We start from the raw sequence: 14,319 nt of genomic DNA, 5'->3' as shown, positions 1-14,319 counted from the left end.
TTGATTTATTCGTGATAACGCAATGAAACATGAAAATTGGGCAGACATCAGTTAAGGCCAGACTGCTGCAAAAAAATTATGAACATGCAAAAACAAGAGAGAACAAAGGAAATATAAATATCTGATTATGTTGTAGTCAATGTTTGCTTTTTCACCTATAAGCTTATTGTTGTTCTATATGCTTTCTTGCATAGTTAAGTAAAACCTGTAGCTGTAGTTACAAGTTTACTGTTTGGGTCTTCCCCCATATTTAAAATAAAACATTTTCCTCATATTTTGATGGAATGGAACTTGCAGGGTCATTATAAACAAATATTCGACATCACTTTTGGCCACTACTGTATCAGTCCAGTCAAGCACTTACAGTAATTTCAGCCTCTCGCACAGCAGTCTAGTGATCACAGCTACTGTACTTTACTGTACTACACACCCACTCACCCCGTTCACTCCTCCAATCTCGGCTCATCAGCAGGTGCCCACTGAAAAAAGAATCAACCAATCACATCTGTGCATTTATGAGAAGTTTTAATGGTCAAATGGCTTTATTTCAAATTCTTATCCAAACACTGTTTCATAAGGTTTCACAACGTAGTGTTAACAGCCCTTTAGAGTCGACTCTTTTGATTAAATACAGTAGGTCGTGTGAGTGCGTTTTAAATCTATAAACTCTAGTGTTCTGCAAAAACAGTCTTTCCTTTGCTGTCCCCTGCTGGAGAAACACATTTATGTTTACTCAATGCTTTGACACATTGGATGAATTTGGAATGTCATACTATCTAGTGAGAGTAGTATGGTATTTCAAATCAAACCTGTAACAAGTACAGTACAGAGTGAATGTGTTGTTCCATCAATGTTTGAAATAGCATACTGTTGATACACACTATATAGGCCTACTACAGAGAAAATTCACATATTATACAAAGTAGACACACACATGAATGGATATCATTCTACAGTGGCCTAAATACATCAGAGCACATTTCAAAGGGCAGTAGGCTATCCCACAATGCAACATGCCTTACTTTTTTTTTTTTTGACTCATTATTTAAATGAACTTCCAAAAGTGAACTTATTTTTGCACAAACATGGATTGAAAATGCAAAATAGCTGCTATTAATTCACGTACTGGAATTGCAAATATGTAACGTGGATAGATCATGTGACTACATCTAGCATGCTGCTGTTTAAAACATTTTGCATTCTGAATAATAGGGCAGTCTATTTTGTTTTTGAGAAATATGTAACAGTCTGTTATCCAAAAATGTATTTCCTTTAGGCTATAGTAAAACATTTTTTTTACAAAGTAATAAATACACTGATGCATGACAATGGCTGAATGTGATTATTTGTGTGAGTAAAGGGATCTAATTCCTTTTGGGAACGAGTCAGACCAGCTCTTCACTGTGTGTGTATTCATGTGTATATTTCTGATATCCTCAGGGCTGTTCATTTATGAATGCTTGGGATAGAGGAGAAATATCTGTTCTCCCTCCATTCCTCATGTTTCAACAGCAGTATTCAGAAGAAACCCGCATAAGACAATCAACAGTAGGATATTATGGCTGTATGTTATTCTCTTCACAGTATCATTCTCAAGCAGATTTTTGTGTGAATCCAGTAATTGTTCAAGTCAGAATTATAACCTAAATTGATGAGTCAACAGAGGTTATGTGTGTGTTTGTGAATGATTCAGAACCAGGTGATAAATACCCCAAGTTATGCTGTCGACTGCAGCACATGGCGTTTTAGTTCTGCTTTCTCACGCCATGTCCTAAACAGACACGATGGGATGCGTTTACAGCGACTTCAACAGTCATCTGTCGGGACTACAATTCAGCTTTTATAAATGTGCCTTAGACAAAAACATTACTGGTGTGCATCTTGAGACAAAAACAATGGCACTGACATATTTGAAAATATGTCAAGAGCAAGTTCCTTTCAGTTAAAACTGCTCAATGCATTTTAATCTGGGACTAGCCTTGTCTGTGAAACCGGGGGTAAGTGTTTCATTCAAAACCATTTAAATGTTTAGGGTCAGTAAGATTTAGTAAGAACATTAACATGGTAAAATTGTTGATGCATTTGATCAATTACAGTAAAAATGAGATATTATCAAATGTTATTACAAATTGAAAGAACTGTTTTCTATTTGAATATATTTTTTTAAAAATGATGTATTCCTGTGATGCAAAGCTGATTTTTCAGCATCATTACTCCAGTCTTCAGTGTCACATGATCCTTCAGAAATCATTCTTATATGCTCAAACATATTATCAATGCTGACATGCTCTCCTGCTGCTTAATATTTTTGTTTTGAATATTGTTCAGAATTCTTTGAGTAGAAAGTTAAAAAATAACTTTTGCCAATTTATTTGAAATAGAACCCATTTGTAACATTATATATGTCGTTACTGTCATTTGTTATTAATTTAATGCATCCTTGAGTAAAAGTATTCATTTCTGTCTTTCAAATAAAAAATAAAAAATACTGACCCTAAACTTTTGAACAGTAGTGTATATTTTAGAAAAGCTATTTCTTTCTCCTTAAACAGTGTTTTTCTTTTTCTATCTGTGTGACTGATAAACACACCAAGAGGGCCATCCTTTGACAAGAGGGCCATAATTTGTGGCCATAATTTGCAAAGCACAATTGAAAGCTCCCAGTGCGGATATCCAGAAATTGCATCTTGGTGAAAGGCCATGTGGCCACTGGCCAAGAGAAAATTGCCAATGTTCAAAGTTGGCACAGAAAAAAAAAATCACTCATAGGTGGGATCAGCTGCACTGTTCAATCAGAGCTCAATCTGAGCTGAAGTTGATTCACACATTCTGTTTCTACTGGGTCAAAACATCGAAGGGATTCTTCATGTAACTAATTACTGTCCAAAATAGTGCATTTGATGAGGACTTTCAGTCCTTTGGGTCCACGAAGCGACAGAGTATCACATTTGTGATTCACGGTCTAATGACGTCTCCTTTTGTGTTACTTTCCATGTGTTTCAGTGCGTGAGCAGGGCGATGATCTCATCGATTGGAGCCGTCTCTGAGGGCTCCAGCAGTCTGAACGTGTGGCTGAAGGTGATGAAGTGTGTGAAGAGCGTGTTGAGGTGCGGGTGTAACTCCACGGCGATTGCGTCCTGGTAATGAGTGCTGAACAGGTGAGCCAGCATACGGAAGAGCATCACAAAGACCTTCTGAATCAAGAAGATGAATCCAGGAGGGAATGATGAACCTAAACACACTCATATACAGTCACACACACAGATCATTTTCAGCTCATTGGTGCTAAGGCTCTCTGTAAACTTTTTAAACTTCTACATACCAGCCTTGGTGGGCAACACGCGTTCATCAGCGAGTATCTCCTGGATGTAGGACATGGCGTAATCGATGTAGACCGGAGCTGAACACTTCAGTTTCTTCCCTTGTTCATCCGTCCATTCATACAGGCTGAAAACACACAAACAATAACAACTCATTATGAAGGATCCCTTACGAAAATTGCAATGGTAACCATGCACTATACAAAATACAGTAGTATTTATGCAGTTTTTAATTAAGTTACTATTTACTGTGATTCACTAAAGAATCACTATAATTGTTATCACAATAATCTCTTTAATATTTTAATATTAACTGTACAGTGTGATGTCAACTGACACATGCATATTGTCCATCAATACAGTTGCATTCCTGATGTCTTTGTTTGTTTTGTGATAACTAAGCTACAGTACTTGTTATCTAATATTTTTATACCATTTTATCTGAAATCATGTTTGTTGATTGTTATCATTGGGGGTTGATATCTGTGCGTGCATACTTGACGACTCGTATTGAAGTTTTTCAGCGATAATAACCACAACAGTGTTACACATTTCCTCAACCTTATTTGTTTAGAAAAATAAACAATAATCATATTATATTATAGAATTATTATAGAATTTTTTTTATTAAAAAGTAAAAGTTAACAAGGCACAAGAGCTGAAAACAAAACAAATTACACTATTATCCACTATATGTGTGTGTATATATATATATATATATATATATATATATATATATACACACACATACATATATATATATATATATATATATATATATATATGAAGAGTTCAGATGCAAAAGCCTCTAAATGCCATCTGAAATTTTCTTATAGAATGATCATTTTTATCAAGCTCGTATATTTAAATTCAATAATTTCACTTAAATGGCAATGAAGATTACCTATTAATTGTCATTTAAGTGAAATTACTTAACTTAAATATACGAGCTTGATAAAAATTATCATTCTATAAGAAAATTTCAGATGGCATTTAGAGGCTTTTGCATCTGAACTCTTCATATATATATATATATACACACATATATATATATATATATATATATATATATATATATACTGTATATATATATACACATATATATATATATATATATATATATATATATATATATATATATACACACACACACACACACACATACACAGTGGGGAGAACAAGTATTTGATACACTGCCGATTTTGCAGGTTTTCCTACTTACAAAGCATGTAGAGGTCTGTCATTTTTATCATAGGTACACTTCAATTGTGAGAGAAATCCAGAAAATTACATTGTATGATTTTTAAATAATGAATTTGCATTTAATTGCATGACATAAGTATTTGATCACCAACCAACCAGTAAGAATTCCGGCTCTCACAGACCTGTTAGTTTTTCTTTAAGAAGCCCTCCTGTTCTCCACTCATTACCTGTATTAACTGCACCTGTTTGAACTTGTTACCTGTATAAAAGACACCTGTCCACACACTCAATCAAACAGACTCCAACCTCTCCACAATGGCCAAGCTGTGTAAGGACATCAGGGATAAAATTGTAGACCTGCACAAGGCTGGGATGGGCTACAGGACAATAGGCAAGCAGCTTGGTGAGAAGGCAACAACTGTTGGCGCAATTATTAGAAAATGGAAGAAGTTCAAGATGAAGGTCAATCTCCGTCGGTCTGGGGCACCATGCAAGATCTCACCGCGTGGGGCATCAATGATCATGAGGAAGGTGAGGGATCAGCCCAGAACTACACGGCAGGACCTGGTCAATGACCTGAAGAGAGCTGGGACCACAGTCTCAAAGAAAACCATTAGTAACACACTACGCCGTCATGGATTAAAATCCTGCAGCGCACGCAAGGTCCCCCTGCTCAAGCCAGCGCATGTTCAGGCCCGTCTGAAGTTTGCCAATGACCATCTGGATGATCCAGAGGAGGAATGGGAGAAGGTCATGTGGTCTGATGAGACAAAAATAGAGCTTTTTGGTCTAAACTCCACTCGCCGTGTTTGGAGGAAGAAGGATGAGTACAACCCCAGGAACACCATCCCAACCATGAAGCATGGAGGTGGAAACATTCTTTGGGTATGCTTATCTGCAAAAGGGACAGGACGACTGCACCGTATTGAGGGGAGGATGGATGGGGCCATGTATCGCGAGATCTTGGCCAACAACCTCCTTCCCTCAGTAAGAGCATTGAAGATGGGTCGTGGCTGGGTCTTCCAGCATGACAACGACCCGAAACACACAGCCAGGGCAACTAAGGAGTGGCTCCGTAAGAAGCATCTCAAGGTCCTGGAGTGGCCTAGCCAGTCTCCAGACCTGAACCCAATAGAAAATCTTTGGAGGGAGCTGAAAGTCCGTATTGCCCAGCGACAGCCCCGAAACCTGAAGGATCTGGAGAAGGTCTGTATGGAGGAGTGGGCCAAAATCCCTGCTGCAGTGTGTGCAAACCTGGTCAAGAACTACAGGAAACATATGATCTCTGTAATTGCAAACAAAGGTTTCTGTACCAAATATTAAGCTCTGCTTTTCTGATGTATCAAATACTTATGTCATGCAATAAAATGCAAATTAATTACTTAAAAATCATACAATGTGATTTTCTGGATTTTTGTTTTAGATTCCGTCACTCACAGTTGAAGAGTATCTATGATAAAAATGACAGACTTCTACATGCTTTGTAAGTGGGAAAACCTGCAAAATTGTGTATTTGTGTGTAAGTGTGTATAAGTGTATCAAATATATATATATATATTTTGAGAATAGAGAATATTGAAGCCGTGCGGGCACAGTGAGTGCAACTTCATGCCTGGGAGGTCACCACGCTGAAGCTGCACTCGGCAAAAGCGGCTGCTCTCACTGTGAGAGTATGCCGATCTCCATGCTGTGCTTGCAGCTACTTCTCTTCTCAGAGGGCGGCCCCGCACCTCGCGCTCTCCCGTTTCCCGCCCTCCTCGAACCGCAGAGGAAGAACGGCGGGGCCAGAGGATGCCTGAGCGAATTGAGACGAGCGAGCCCACGCCGGCCATGTCCCCGCGTGCCTCGCTCTATCTAGCGGAGACCCCTTCACCTGTTCTGTTAACTCAGACGGACCAGTGCCCCTCTCCACAAGTGGCAGGCCTCGTCTCTTTCGGTGGATCAGAAGAGGAGGAAGATGACAGCCTGTCTTTGGCTGCATCTGAGTGCGAGGATTGGGCGGGCTCAGCTGACCCCGCCCCCTCATCTCAGTCCAGTGAAGTAGGCGCGAGGACGAGTTTGGACTCGGCGCTCCTCCACGTCCTCACTAAAGCCGTCGAAGACCTCGGGCTCAATTGGTCTTCGCCTTAGGAGCCCACTAAGAGCCGGCTCGACGAATGGATCCTGCTAGGGCGCCACCAGGCACCTCGTCAAAGACCAGCGTCATTCTTTCCTGAGGTACACGACGAGCTGACTAAATCATGGCACGCCCCCTACTTGGCCTGCCTGAGAACATCCACCTCCGCAATGCTCTCCACCATTGACGGCGCTGAGGAGAAGGGATACGAGAAGCTGCCCCCCCAGAGGAAGCAGTGGCCGTGCACCTCTGCCCGCCCACTGCTATTGGATGGAGATCCAAGGCAGTTCATCCATCAAAACCCTGCAGAGCCACTCCAGCTCTCGCCGGCCAAGCTTACACTGCTGCTTGGCAAGCTGCATCGGCCCTGCACACCATGGTGGTCCTCCAGGTGTTCCAAGCTAAACTCCTCCGCTCCATGGATGAGTATGGACCTAACCCCGAGGCTTTTAGGGACCTGGGCAGGGCCACTGATCTAGCCCTGCATGCCACTAAAACCACCGCCCAGGCTATTGGAAGGAGTATGGCCAGTTTGATTGTGCTAGAGTGCCACCTCTGGCTAAACCTGACGGAGATTAAGGACGCAGACAAGACTGCTTTTCTGGACTCTCCACTCCCTAACACTGGCCTCTTTGGTCATGCTGTGAAGGGCTTCTCCGAGCACTTCACTGGAGCACAGAAGGCATTGCAGGCCATGTGCCACAAGAAAGCACCGCCCTCTCAGTCAGCAAAAATCTGCGACACTGGTTTCCCTGCCCCGTCCAGCCACTGAAACTCACCGGAGCCCGCAGTCAGCAAAGTGCTACTTGTTCCCGGAGCATCAGGGGCCCCGACCCAAGATTGTGTTAGACCCTGAGCCTCGAAAGCCTTTCTAGTCGCACGACAGGTAAGAAAAGGGAGGGTTTGAGTCCCGCTGTGGCTGGACAACCCTCAAAAAGAGCTTGCACACTTCTCCCAGTCCCCTCTTCAGTTCAGGCGACTGGAGATGTTCATACTGCAGTCAATGGGCCCGTTCTAAAACACGCACCCCTTCAAACAAACACTGTTTTATCAGCAACCCAAATAGCGCCGTGGTCGAGACGACGATGAGAAGCAGCGTGGCTCACGTCCTTTGCACCGAAGTATCAAAACTGTTGGCAAAAGGAGCTGTGGAAACTGTTCCCCTGTCACTGAGCGAGTCAGACTTTTACAGCCGCCACTTTCTCGTTCCAAAGAAGGATGGCGGCCTCAGGCCCATCCTAGACCTCAGACACCTGAACAAGGCCCTCATGAGACGGCCATTCAGGATGTTGACAACCAAACGAATCTTCGCGCAAATTCGCCCCAGGGATTGTTTTTTTATCAGTAGATCTGAAAGATGCTTACTTTCATATCCAGAGAGCCCCCTATCACAGGCCATTCTTGAGATTCGCCTTTGAGGGTCAAGCTTATCAATACACAGTCCTGCCATCCGGCCTTTCTCTGGCACCTCGTACATTTACGAAGTGCATGGACGCAGCTCTTTCCCCCCTGAGACAGCAGGGAATGCGCGTTCTGAATTTCCTTGATGATTGGCTTGTTCTGGCCCAATCGGAGGCCGAATTACTGACACACAGATCCTGGCTTCTCAGCCATTTGCAATGCCTTGGGCTCAGGATAAATTTTTCCAAGAGTGTACTGTCTCCCTGCCAAAGTGTAACCTTCCTGGGAACAGTTATCGACTCGGTTCAGATGAGAGCATGGTTCACGCCAGACCACGCTCTCTTCATTCGACAGCTAGCAGCTTCGTTCAGGGTGGGTTCTCACACGCCCCTCAGAACATTTCAGGGGATTCTGGGCCTTATGGCCTCAGCATCGTCAGTACTCCAACTGGGCCTACTGCACATGTGTCCCCTGTAGCGCTGGCTAAAGCCCTGAGTACTGGCTCATGCGTGGCGTTCAGGCCACTTGCGCATCAAAGTGAACCACGGCTGTATCAGCCCTGGCTCCTTGGAAAGTAGCCGACTGGTACCAATCGGGCGTGAACATGGGAGTGGTCTCGAGGAGGAAGATGATTTCAACAGGTTGGGGAGCCCTGTTCGATGGAAGGCCTGTTTCCGGCCTCTGGTCGAGCCTGGAAAGGCGCTTACATATCAACTGCCTCGAAATGAGTGGTTTTTCTGGCCTTAAAAGCCTTCCTCCCAATCCTGGCGGGGCACCACACCTTGGTCCGGATGGACAATATGCCAGTGGTATCCTATATAAATCGCCAGGGCGGTCTCAGGTCGAACAACCTGCACACCATGGCCAAACTCCTCCTCTTATGGGCACACGCCAACCTGCGCTCGCTGAGAGCGGTGCATGTGCCGGGCATTCTGAACCAGGGATATGATATCCAGAGACAACGTTCCCCCGGGGGAATGGTCTCTTCACCCCCTGATGGTTCAGCTGATCTGGAGGGTTTTCGGCGAGGCAGAGGGTCGACCTCTTCGCCTCAGAAGGCAACTCTCAATGCCCAATCTTCTTTTCCAAAGACAGGGATGCGCTGGCCCACGACTGGCCCAGCTGCCCTCTTTATGCATTCCCTCCGGTCTCGATGCTCCCTCAGGTCATCGAACGGATCAGGAAAATCCGTTGTGCGTTTCCTCAAAGGGGCCAGGAGGCTGAACCCGCCTCGACCCCCTTTTCCTCGACCCCCTTTTCCACGGTCCTCAGGGCCCTGAAGGGACCCCTTTTCGAGCCACTTCAGTCGGCTGATCTAAAGCCTCTTTCACTGAAGACCGTACTTCTACTAGCCCTAGCATCGGTCAAGCGAGTGGGCGATTTACAGGCGCTCTCTGTGAGCACTTCCTGCCTTGAGTTCGGGGCCAACGACTCCAAAGTTGTCCTCAGGCCCATGCATGGCTATGTTCCCAAAGTGTTCTCGACTCCGTTCAGAGCTCAGGCCATTTCTCTATCAGCTCTTCCCCCTTCAGAAGAAGATAGAGATGTGTCTCTACTCTGCCCTGTTAGGGCCCTTAGAGTCTATTTAGAGCGTTCTGCCCCGTTCAGGCAGTCAGAACAGCTCTTTATATACTTCGGTGTCCACACCAAAGGGCTTCCGGTCACCAAGCAGAGACTATCACGATGGATAGTAGACGCTATCGCTTTAGCCTACGCTTCTATGGGCCTTCCTTGCCCCATTGGCGTTAGAGCTCATTCCACGTCATCTTGGGCCTGGTCCAGTGGTATGCCAATTGAAGACATCTGTGTGGCCAGGTGTTCCTCGCCGTCCACATTTGTAAGATTTTATAACTTAGAGGTTCCTGCTCTGCAGGCTCAAGTTCTTTCTGTATAAAGGCCTTGGCCTTGGGGGAGCCCAAGCCTTTTATTACCCCTCTGTGGGGCCTGACATGGTCTGGCCCCTATTGGATTTGACTTTAGCTCTACTATTAACCTCGGGCTTCTAGCCCTAGGTGATAGTTAAGGGCGAAGTGTTAGGCTGATAGCACAGCGTTTTAAAATGGGTTCCCATTGCGTATAGCTACGCAATACGAGAGACCGTTCTCGAAAGGGAACATACTCTGTTACTAACGGAACCTCGGTTCGGCAGACTGTTATACCCTGCCGTGCTATTACGCTTGGTACAGGTGCTGTCGCTTCAGTTGATTTAAACCTGATTCCTATGGCGAAATGGCCCGCTTATATAGCCAGAAGCCACACCCATTCTGGCGGGCTTCGGCGCAAAGCACCATGATTGGTTCGCGTGCGTCAGCCGCTTCGCCATAGGTACGTGCTGTTCCCGCAGCACAGCCAATGAGCACGCTAGTCAGCTCTGCTCTGTGCTCACTGTGCAGCTGCACTGCGTTTTAAAATAAAGGCCTCAATATTCTCGAGAAAAGGAGTTTTCCCATAGCGCATAGCTACGCAATACTCGTTCCCTTAATCTCAGGGAACCGAGGTTACGTTAGTAATAGAGTACGTAATCACGGCAAATTTTTTTTTTAAGGGTACAGTATATGTATGTCTCACTTAATACTTTATTCAAAATGTGACTTATGTTTTTCTCTTTTAACTAGCTGAAATTAAGTGTGTGTTCTGCTCACATGTTTCCTGGGCTGTTGGCTGCTGGACACTTTATCGTTGAGCAATAATCAGAAAGAGCGCTGAAGAACAGGGTAGTGTGCTGGAAAAACGACACAGCTGAAAGAGAAGGTAAGATTGAGTTAACACACATTTACACATTTAAAGAGCAAAAAAAGAAGTTGGCAAACCTACAGACCACTGCTGAATTATCTGATGAATATTGTTTGGTCACATAAAGCAGCAAGCTGTGATTTGTCATTTTACATGTTAATCACATGGTCCTTTTTGAGTGGGTAGATCCTGGTCGCTTCCTGGAATAAGTTATAGACCAGCCATTGCAGTTATGTGAGCCTTGCCCAACACATTCCCAGCATTCCTCATGCATTACTGAACATTATACTGTACATATGTTAAGAAATATTTGAAATGTTTCCCTCTCTAGTGTATTGTTTCAGCCCTGATTTGTTCACACAGATGACACTTTTGAGTGTGTCATCATTTTTTTGTTTGTGATCACTGTTTAACTGTAAATAGCATTCATATATATATATATATATATATATATTCAGTACTGTATGTACTGAAGGGGTATAAAAATGTTAATTATTTCTTTATTATTTCATAGTTTTTTTGAATACTCACTGTTTGTTGCTATCCACTCCTGCTGGTCTAGGCCGTGCGGCAGGGCAGAGAGGGTCAAAAGGTCGATGTCAGTGATGCGTCTGGACAGGAAGTGATCTTTCAGGTAAGGTTTGACCTCAGCAGACGGGACTATATGCAGACTCTTATTCTTTCTGTACACACACACAGACACAGACAGTCAACAGAATATTCAATGAGAATTTATTACATTTTTATAAAGTTCACTTATGACTTGCACACAGTATAACTAGGAATGGAGGGTCAAATAAGGTCACTTTTCATTTCATGTTAAATTTGCATGTTTTTTAAATATTTTTTATTCATTACTACTCATTTGAAATGTGTTGATTTTATAAATGGCTATGTGCCTGGCTGACTTGGCAATGAGAATTATTTTGCAGCAAACTTGTCTGCCAGTTAATTTGTGTTTAAATTCTGCTGAGCAAATAGCGAACAATTTGTGAAAACACGGTGTGACGTTACACAAGGACATACAGGGATGTAGTTTAGTTTAGTTTGCCGTGTGTGCACATAGGGCTAGTCCATTACTGTATGTACTGAAGGGGTTTGTGTTTGCTTGTTCTTGTTTTCCGATAGCATTAGTGAGCATATTAACACTGGAAAGAGTGTTGTTGCTTCCTGTAGACAGCCCTAATTTTCCTTCATGCAAATGAAATAAACCACACACACGTTGGAATGAGGGAGCAAGCTGACCTAAAGTGTGTGTACATAGAGAGAAAACAGACCTCCCAGTCCCAGTTCAGCCTTGAAATAACTGATAGTGTGTGTGGTGGGAGGTTTGGGACGGTGGCCTTGTCCCTGACTGATTAAAACACAAGCTGTGGGGTGGAATATCTTCCATATGGTGGCACCAAAACATATTTGGATACTTATGCCACTCTTTGGGTACATTGACGCAACAACGCTGTACTAAAAACATAAACGTTTTTTCCTTGCAAAACGATCCCAGTTCACACACGGATCTGCGGAAAAACGACAAAAAACTGTATTAACTGTATTATGCTGCCAGGCCAGTAGTTGGCGATATCACTTTATAAAGAAACAATACGTGCCTATAGACTGAACATGACGTCACAGTTTTCACAAATTCGAGTTCTTGTAGTTAACATGGAGACGATAACCGTGTTGTTTTCAAAAACTTGCACTTTGAAACCTGTTTTCAAAAGTTTGCATTTTCAGGCCCTAAAAACGCTGTTGGTGTGTAAATGAATTGAATTTTTTTGAGATTCTAAATCAACTACTCGGCTTTTAGTTTTTTGTTGCAAACCTCAGCAAGATCCCCCAGGCATCACCTCCATCACAACTCATCATCAGTTTACAATGTTATTTTGTTTACAAATTTTTCTTTAGTTTTTTAAAAATAAAAAACATGCACAGATAAAGAATACAGGTCTTATAAAATACCCATATTTCCTTAATATTGGCTTTCATTTTTTATCAGTTAAAGTATTTTTTACATTTTAAATGATTTGGTAGAATTGACATTGTTTTGTTGAAAGTTTGTTGCTGTTTTCATGTTTTAATGTACATATGGCTGTTGTCATAAATATTACAGAAGTTTTCTGTTATTTTAAGTTTAGGTGTGCATTAGTGCAAACTCACAAACAACAAAAACAAAAAACTAATTTTAGTTATTTTTAGCATTTCCTTGTCCCACCTATTTAAAATATTAACAAATATAAGAGTCATGTATTTCTAATTTTGCAGTTACTAATTAATAATAGTACTAATACTAAAAGTACCAACAAGTACAGGGTTATTGGTAATGTATCTACCATGTTTTGGGCATGTATTGTGGTAATGTCCTTATCTTGGAGTAGCATGTAACTGTACTATTGTATATGAAAATAGCATATGACTATATCAATATACCACAGTATTACCCCTACAGTACCATGGGACATGACTATTTGATGTATTTAATGCTTATATGAAGGATAAAGTGTTGATTTTAGGCAGCGTTGATATTAGCAATGCATTTTTCCCCAAAATGTCCAGTTGCAATCATGCGCAGGTACGCAATATGTAAATACACGGGCTGCAGCAGGTGTTTATCCATAAACCCTCATGTTTTAACACATAAACACATGGGCTTGTGGAAGTTTCCTTTGACTTTGAGATGCACAGCTGAAACTACTGAACAAACACACTTATGCGCTCACACACATTCTTTTTCTGAAGGAATGCTAGTGCTTATCTCTTCAGCAGGCATTCGTCTGGTGTGTACATTCCTTACTTTACCTACAAGGCAGGGAGTAAAGTATATACTCACACACACTAGACAGGGAGTAGAGTATACTCACACTTTGAACAGGCTGATGCTGGTGTGGTTTGCCTTCAGAGCGCTGACATCCTCTTCATCAGAGCTACTGTAACTCTGACATCCCCCCATATCCAGGATGCTTCTACCCATTAAATGTCCTCAGAAACACACACACACACCTCATTCAAACACAAACACACTGACGCACCTGTCACATAAACAAACACAGCAGTTCCCGATGCGCATGTTGTCTGTCCCAATCCCGAGGTCTACGCACAGACTGTCGCTCAGTCCAGCTTTCTGTCTGGTTTCTCTTGGTGGTAAATATGTTTGTGTTCTCTCTGCTGTTCTTTGTGTGTCCTACACTTCAGGCTGAGTCTCACTGTGTCTCCGGTGAAGCAGACGGACAGGTTCCACCAGTCCTGAAAAATATTTACTCTCTTTACACACACTCACTCAAAGCCATGCCCCCATCTCTAGGCTTCCCCGCCTCCTCTCACCTGAGGCCCCGCCCCCTCGTGCCTCCAGGGGAACTTTTACTTTCTGTGCACTTCACACAGGATTGGTGTAATTCCGAGTCGTTGCATTTTTGATTGTTTGGTTTCATTCTCTAGGTTCACGATAGTTCATGATGACAGAAGGCGGAACAACAGGTATGGTTCATCCAAAATGTATGAACGTCACTACATTAAATATAAAGGTAACACTTTTCTAACTTCTCATTTGATTAA

General features: G+C 42.7%; 1 protein-coding gene and 1 long non-coding RNA gene across 4 annotated transcripts; both read right to left on the bottom strand.

The window, feature by feature from the left end:
- Window positions 1-508: 508 nt before the first annotated feature.
- LOC309508247 (MOB kinase activator 2) lies at window positions 509-14,027 on the bottom strand. 3 transcript variants are annotated; one of them, XM_082182773.1, is made up of 5 exons: window positions 13,797-14,027; window positions 11,305-11,456; window positions 10,683-10,779; window positions 3,323-3,447; window positions 509-3,241 (listed from the first exon to the last, which is right to left on the bottom strand). In XM_082182773.1, the coding sequence occupies exons 1-5, from the start codon at window positions 13,832-13,834 to the stop codon at window positions 3,000-3,002; spliced, it is 654 nt and encodes a 217-aa protein (XP_082038899.1). In that variant the 5' UTR covers window positions 13,835-14,027; the 3' UTR covers window positions 509-2,999. The 3 variants fall into 3 exon arrangements, with proteins under 3 accessions (XP_082038899.1, XP_082038897.1, XP_082038898.1); XM_082182771.1 differs by having other exon boundaries at window positions 13,629-14,021; XM_082182772.1 differs by having other exon boundaries at window positions 509-3,232; window positions 13,629-14,013.
- On the bottom strand, window positions 6,207-10,672 carry LOC309508250. Its single transcript, XR_014209431.1, has 3 exons — window positions 10,089-10,672; window positions 8,929-10,022; window positions 6,207-8,891 (listed from the first exon to the last, which is right to left on the bottom strand). It is a non-coding gene; the product is annotated as an uncharacterized lncRNA (long non-coding RNA).
- Window positions 14,028-14,319: the final 292 nt, after the last annotated feature.

Source organism: Leuciscus leuciscus, assembly GCF_965113295.1.
Source record: "Leuciscus leuciscus genome assembly, chromosome: 10".
Classification (NCBI taxonomy): Eukaryota; Metazoa; Chordata; class Actinopteri; order Cypriniformes; family Leuciscidae; genus Leuciscus; species Leuciscus leuciscus.
Note: the sequence above shows the minus strand (reverse complement) of the source record. Positions and strands in the feature narration are given on the sequence as shown.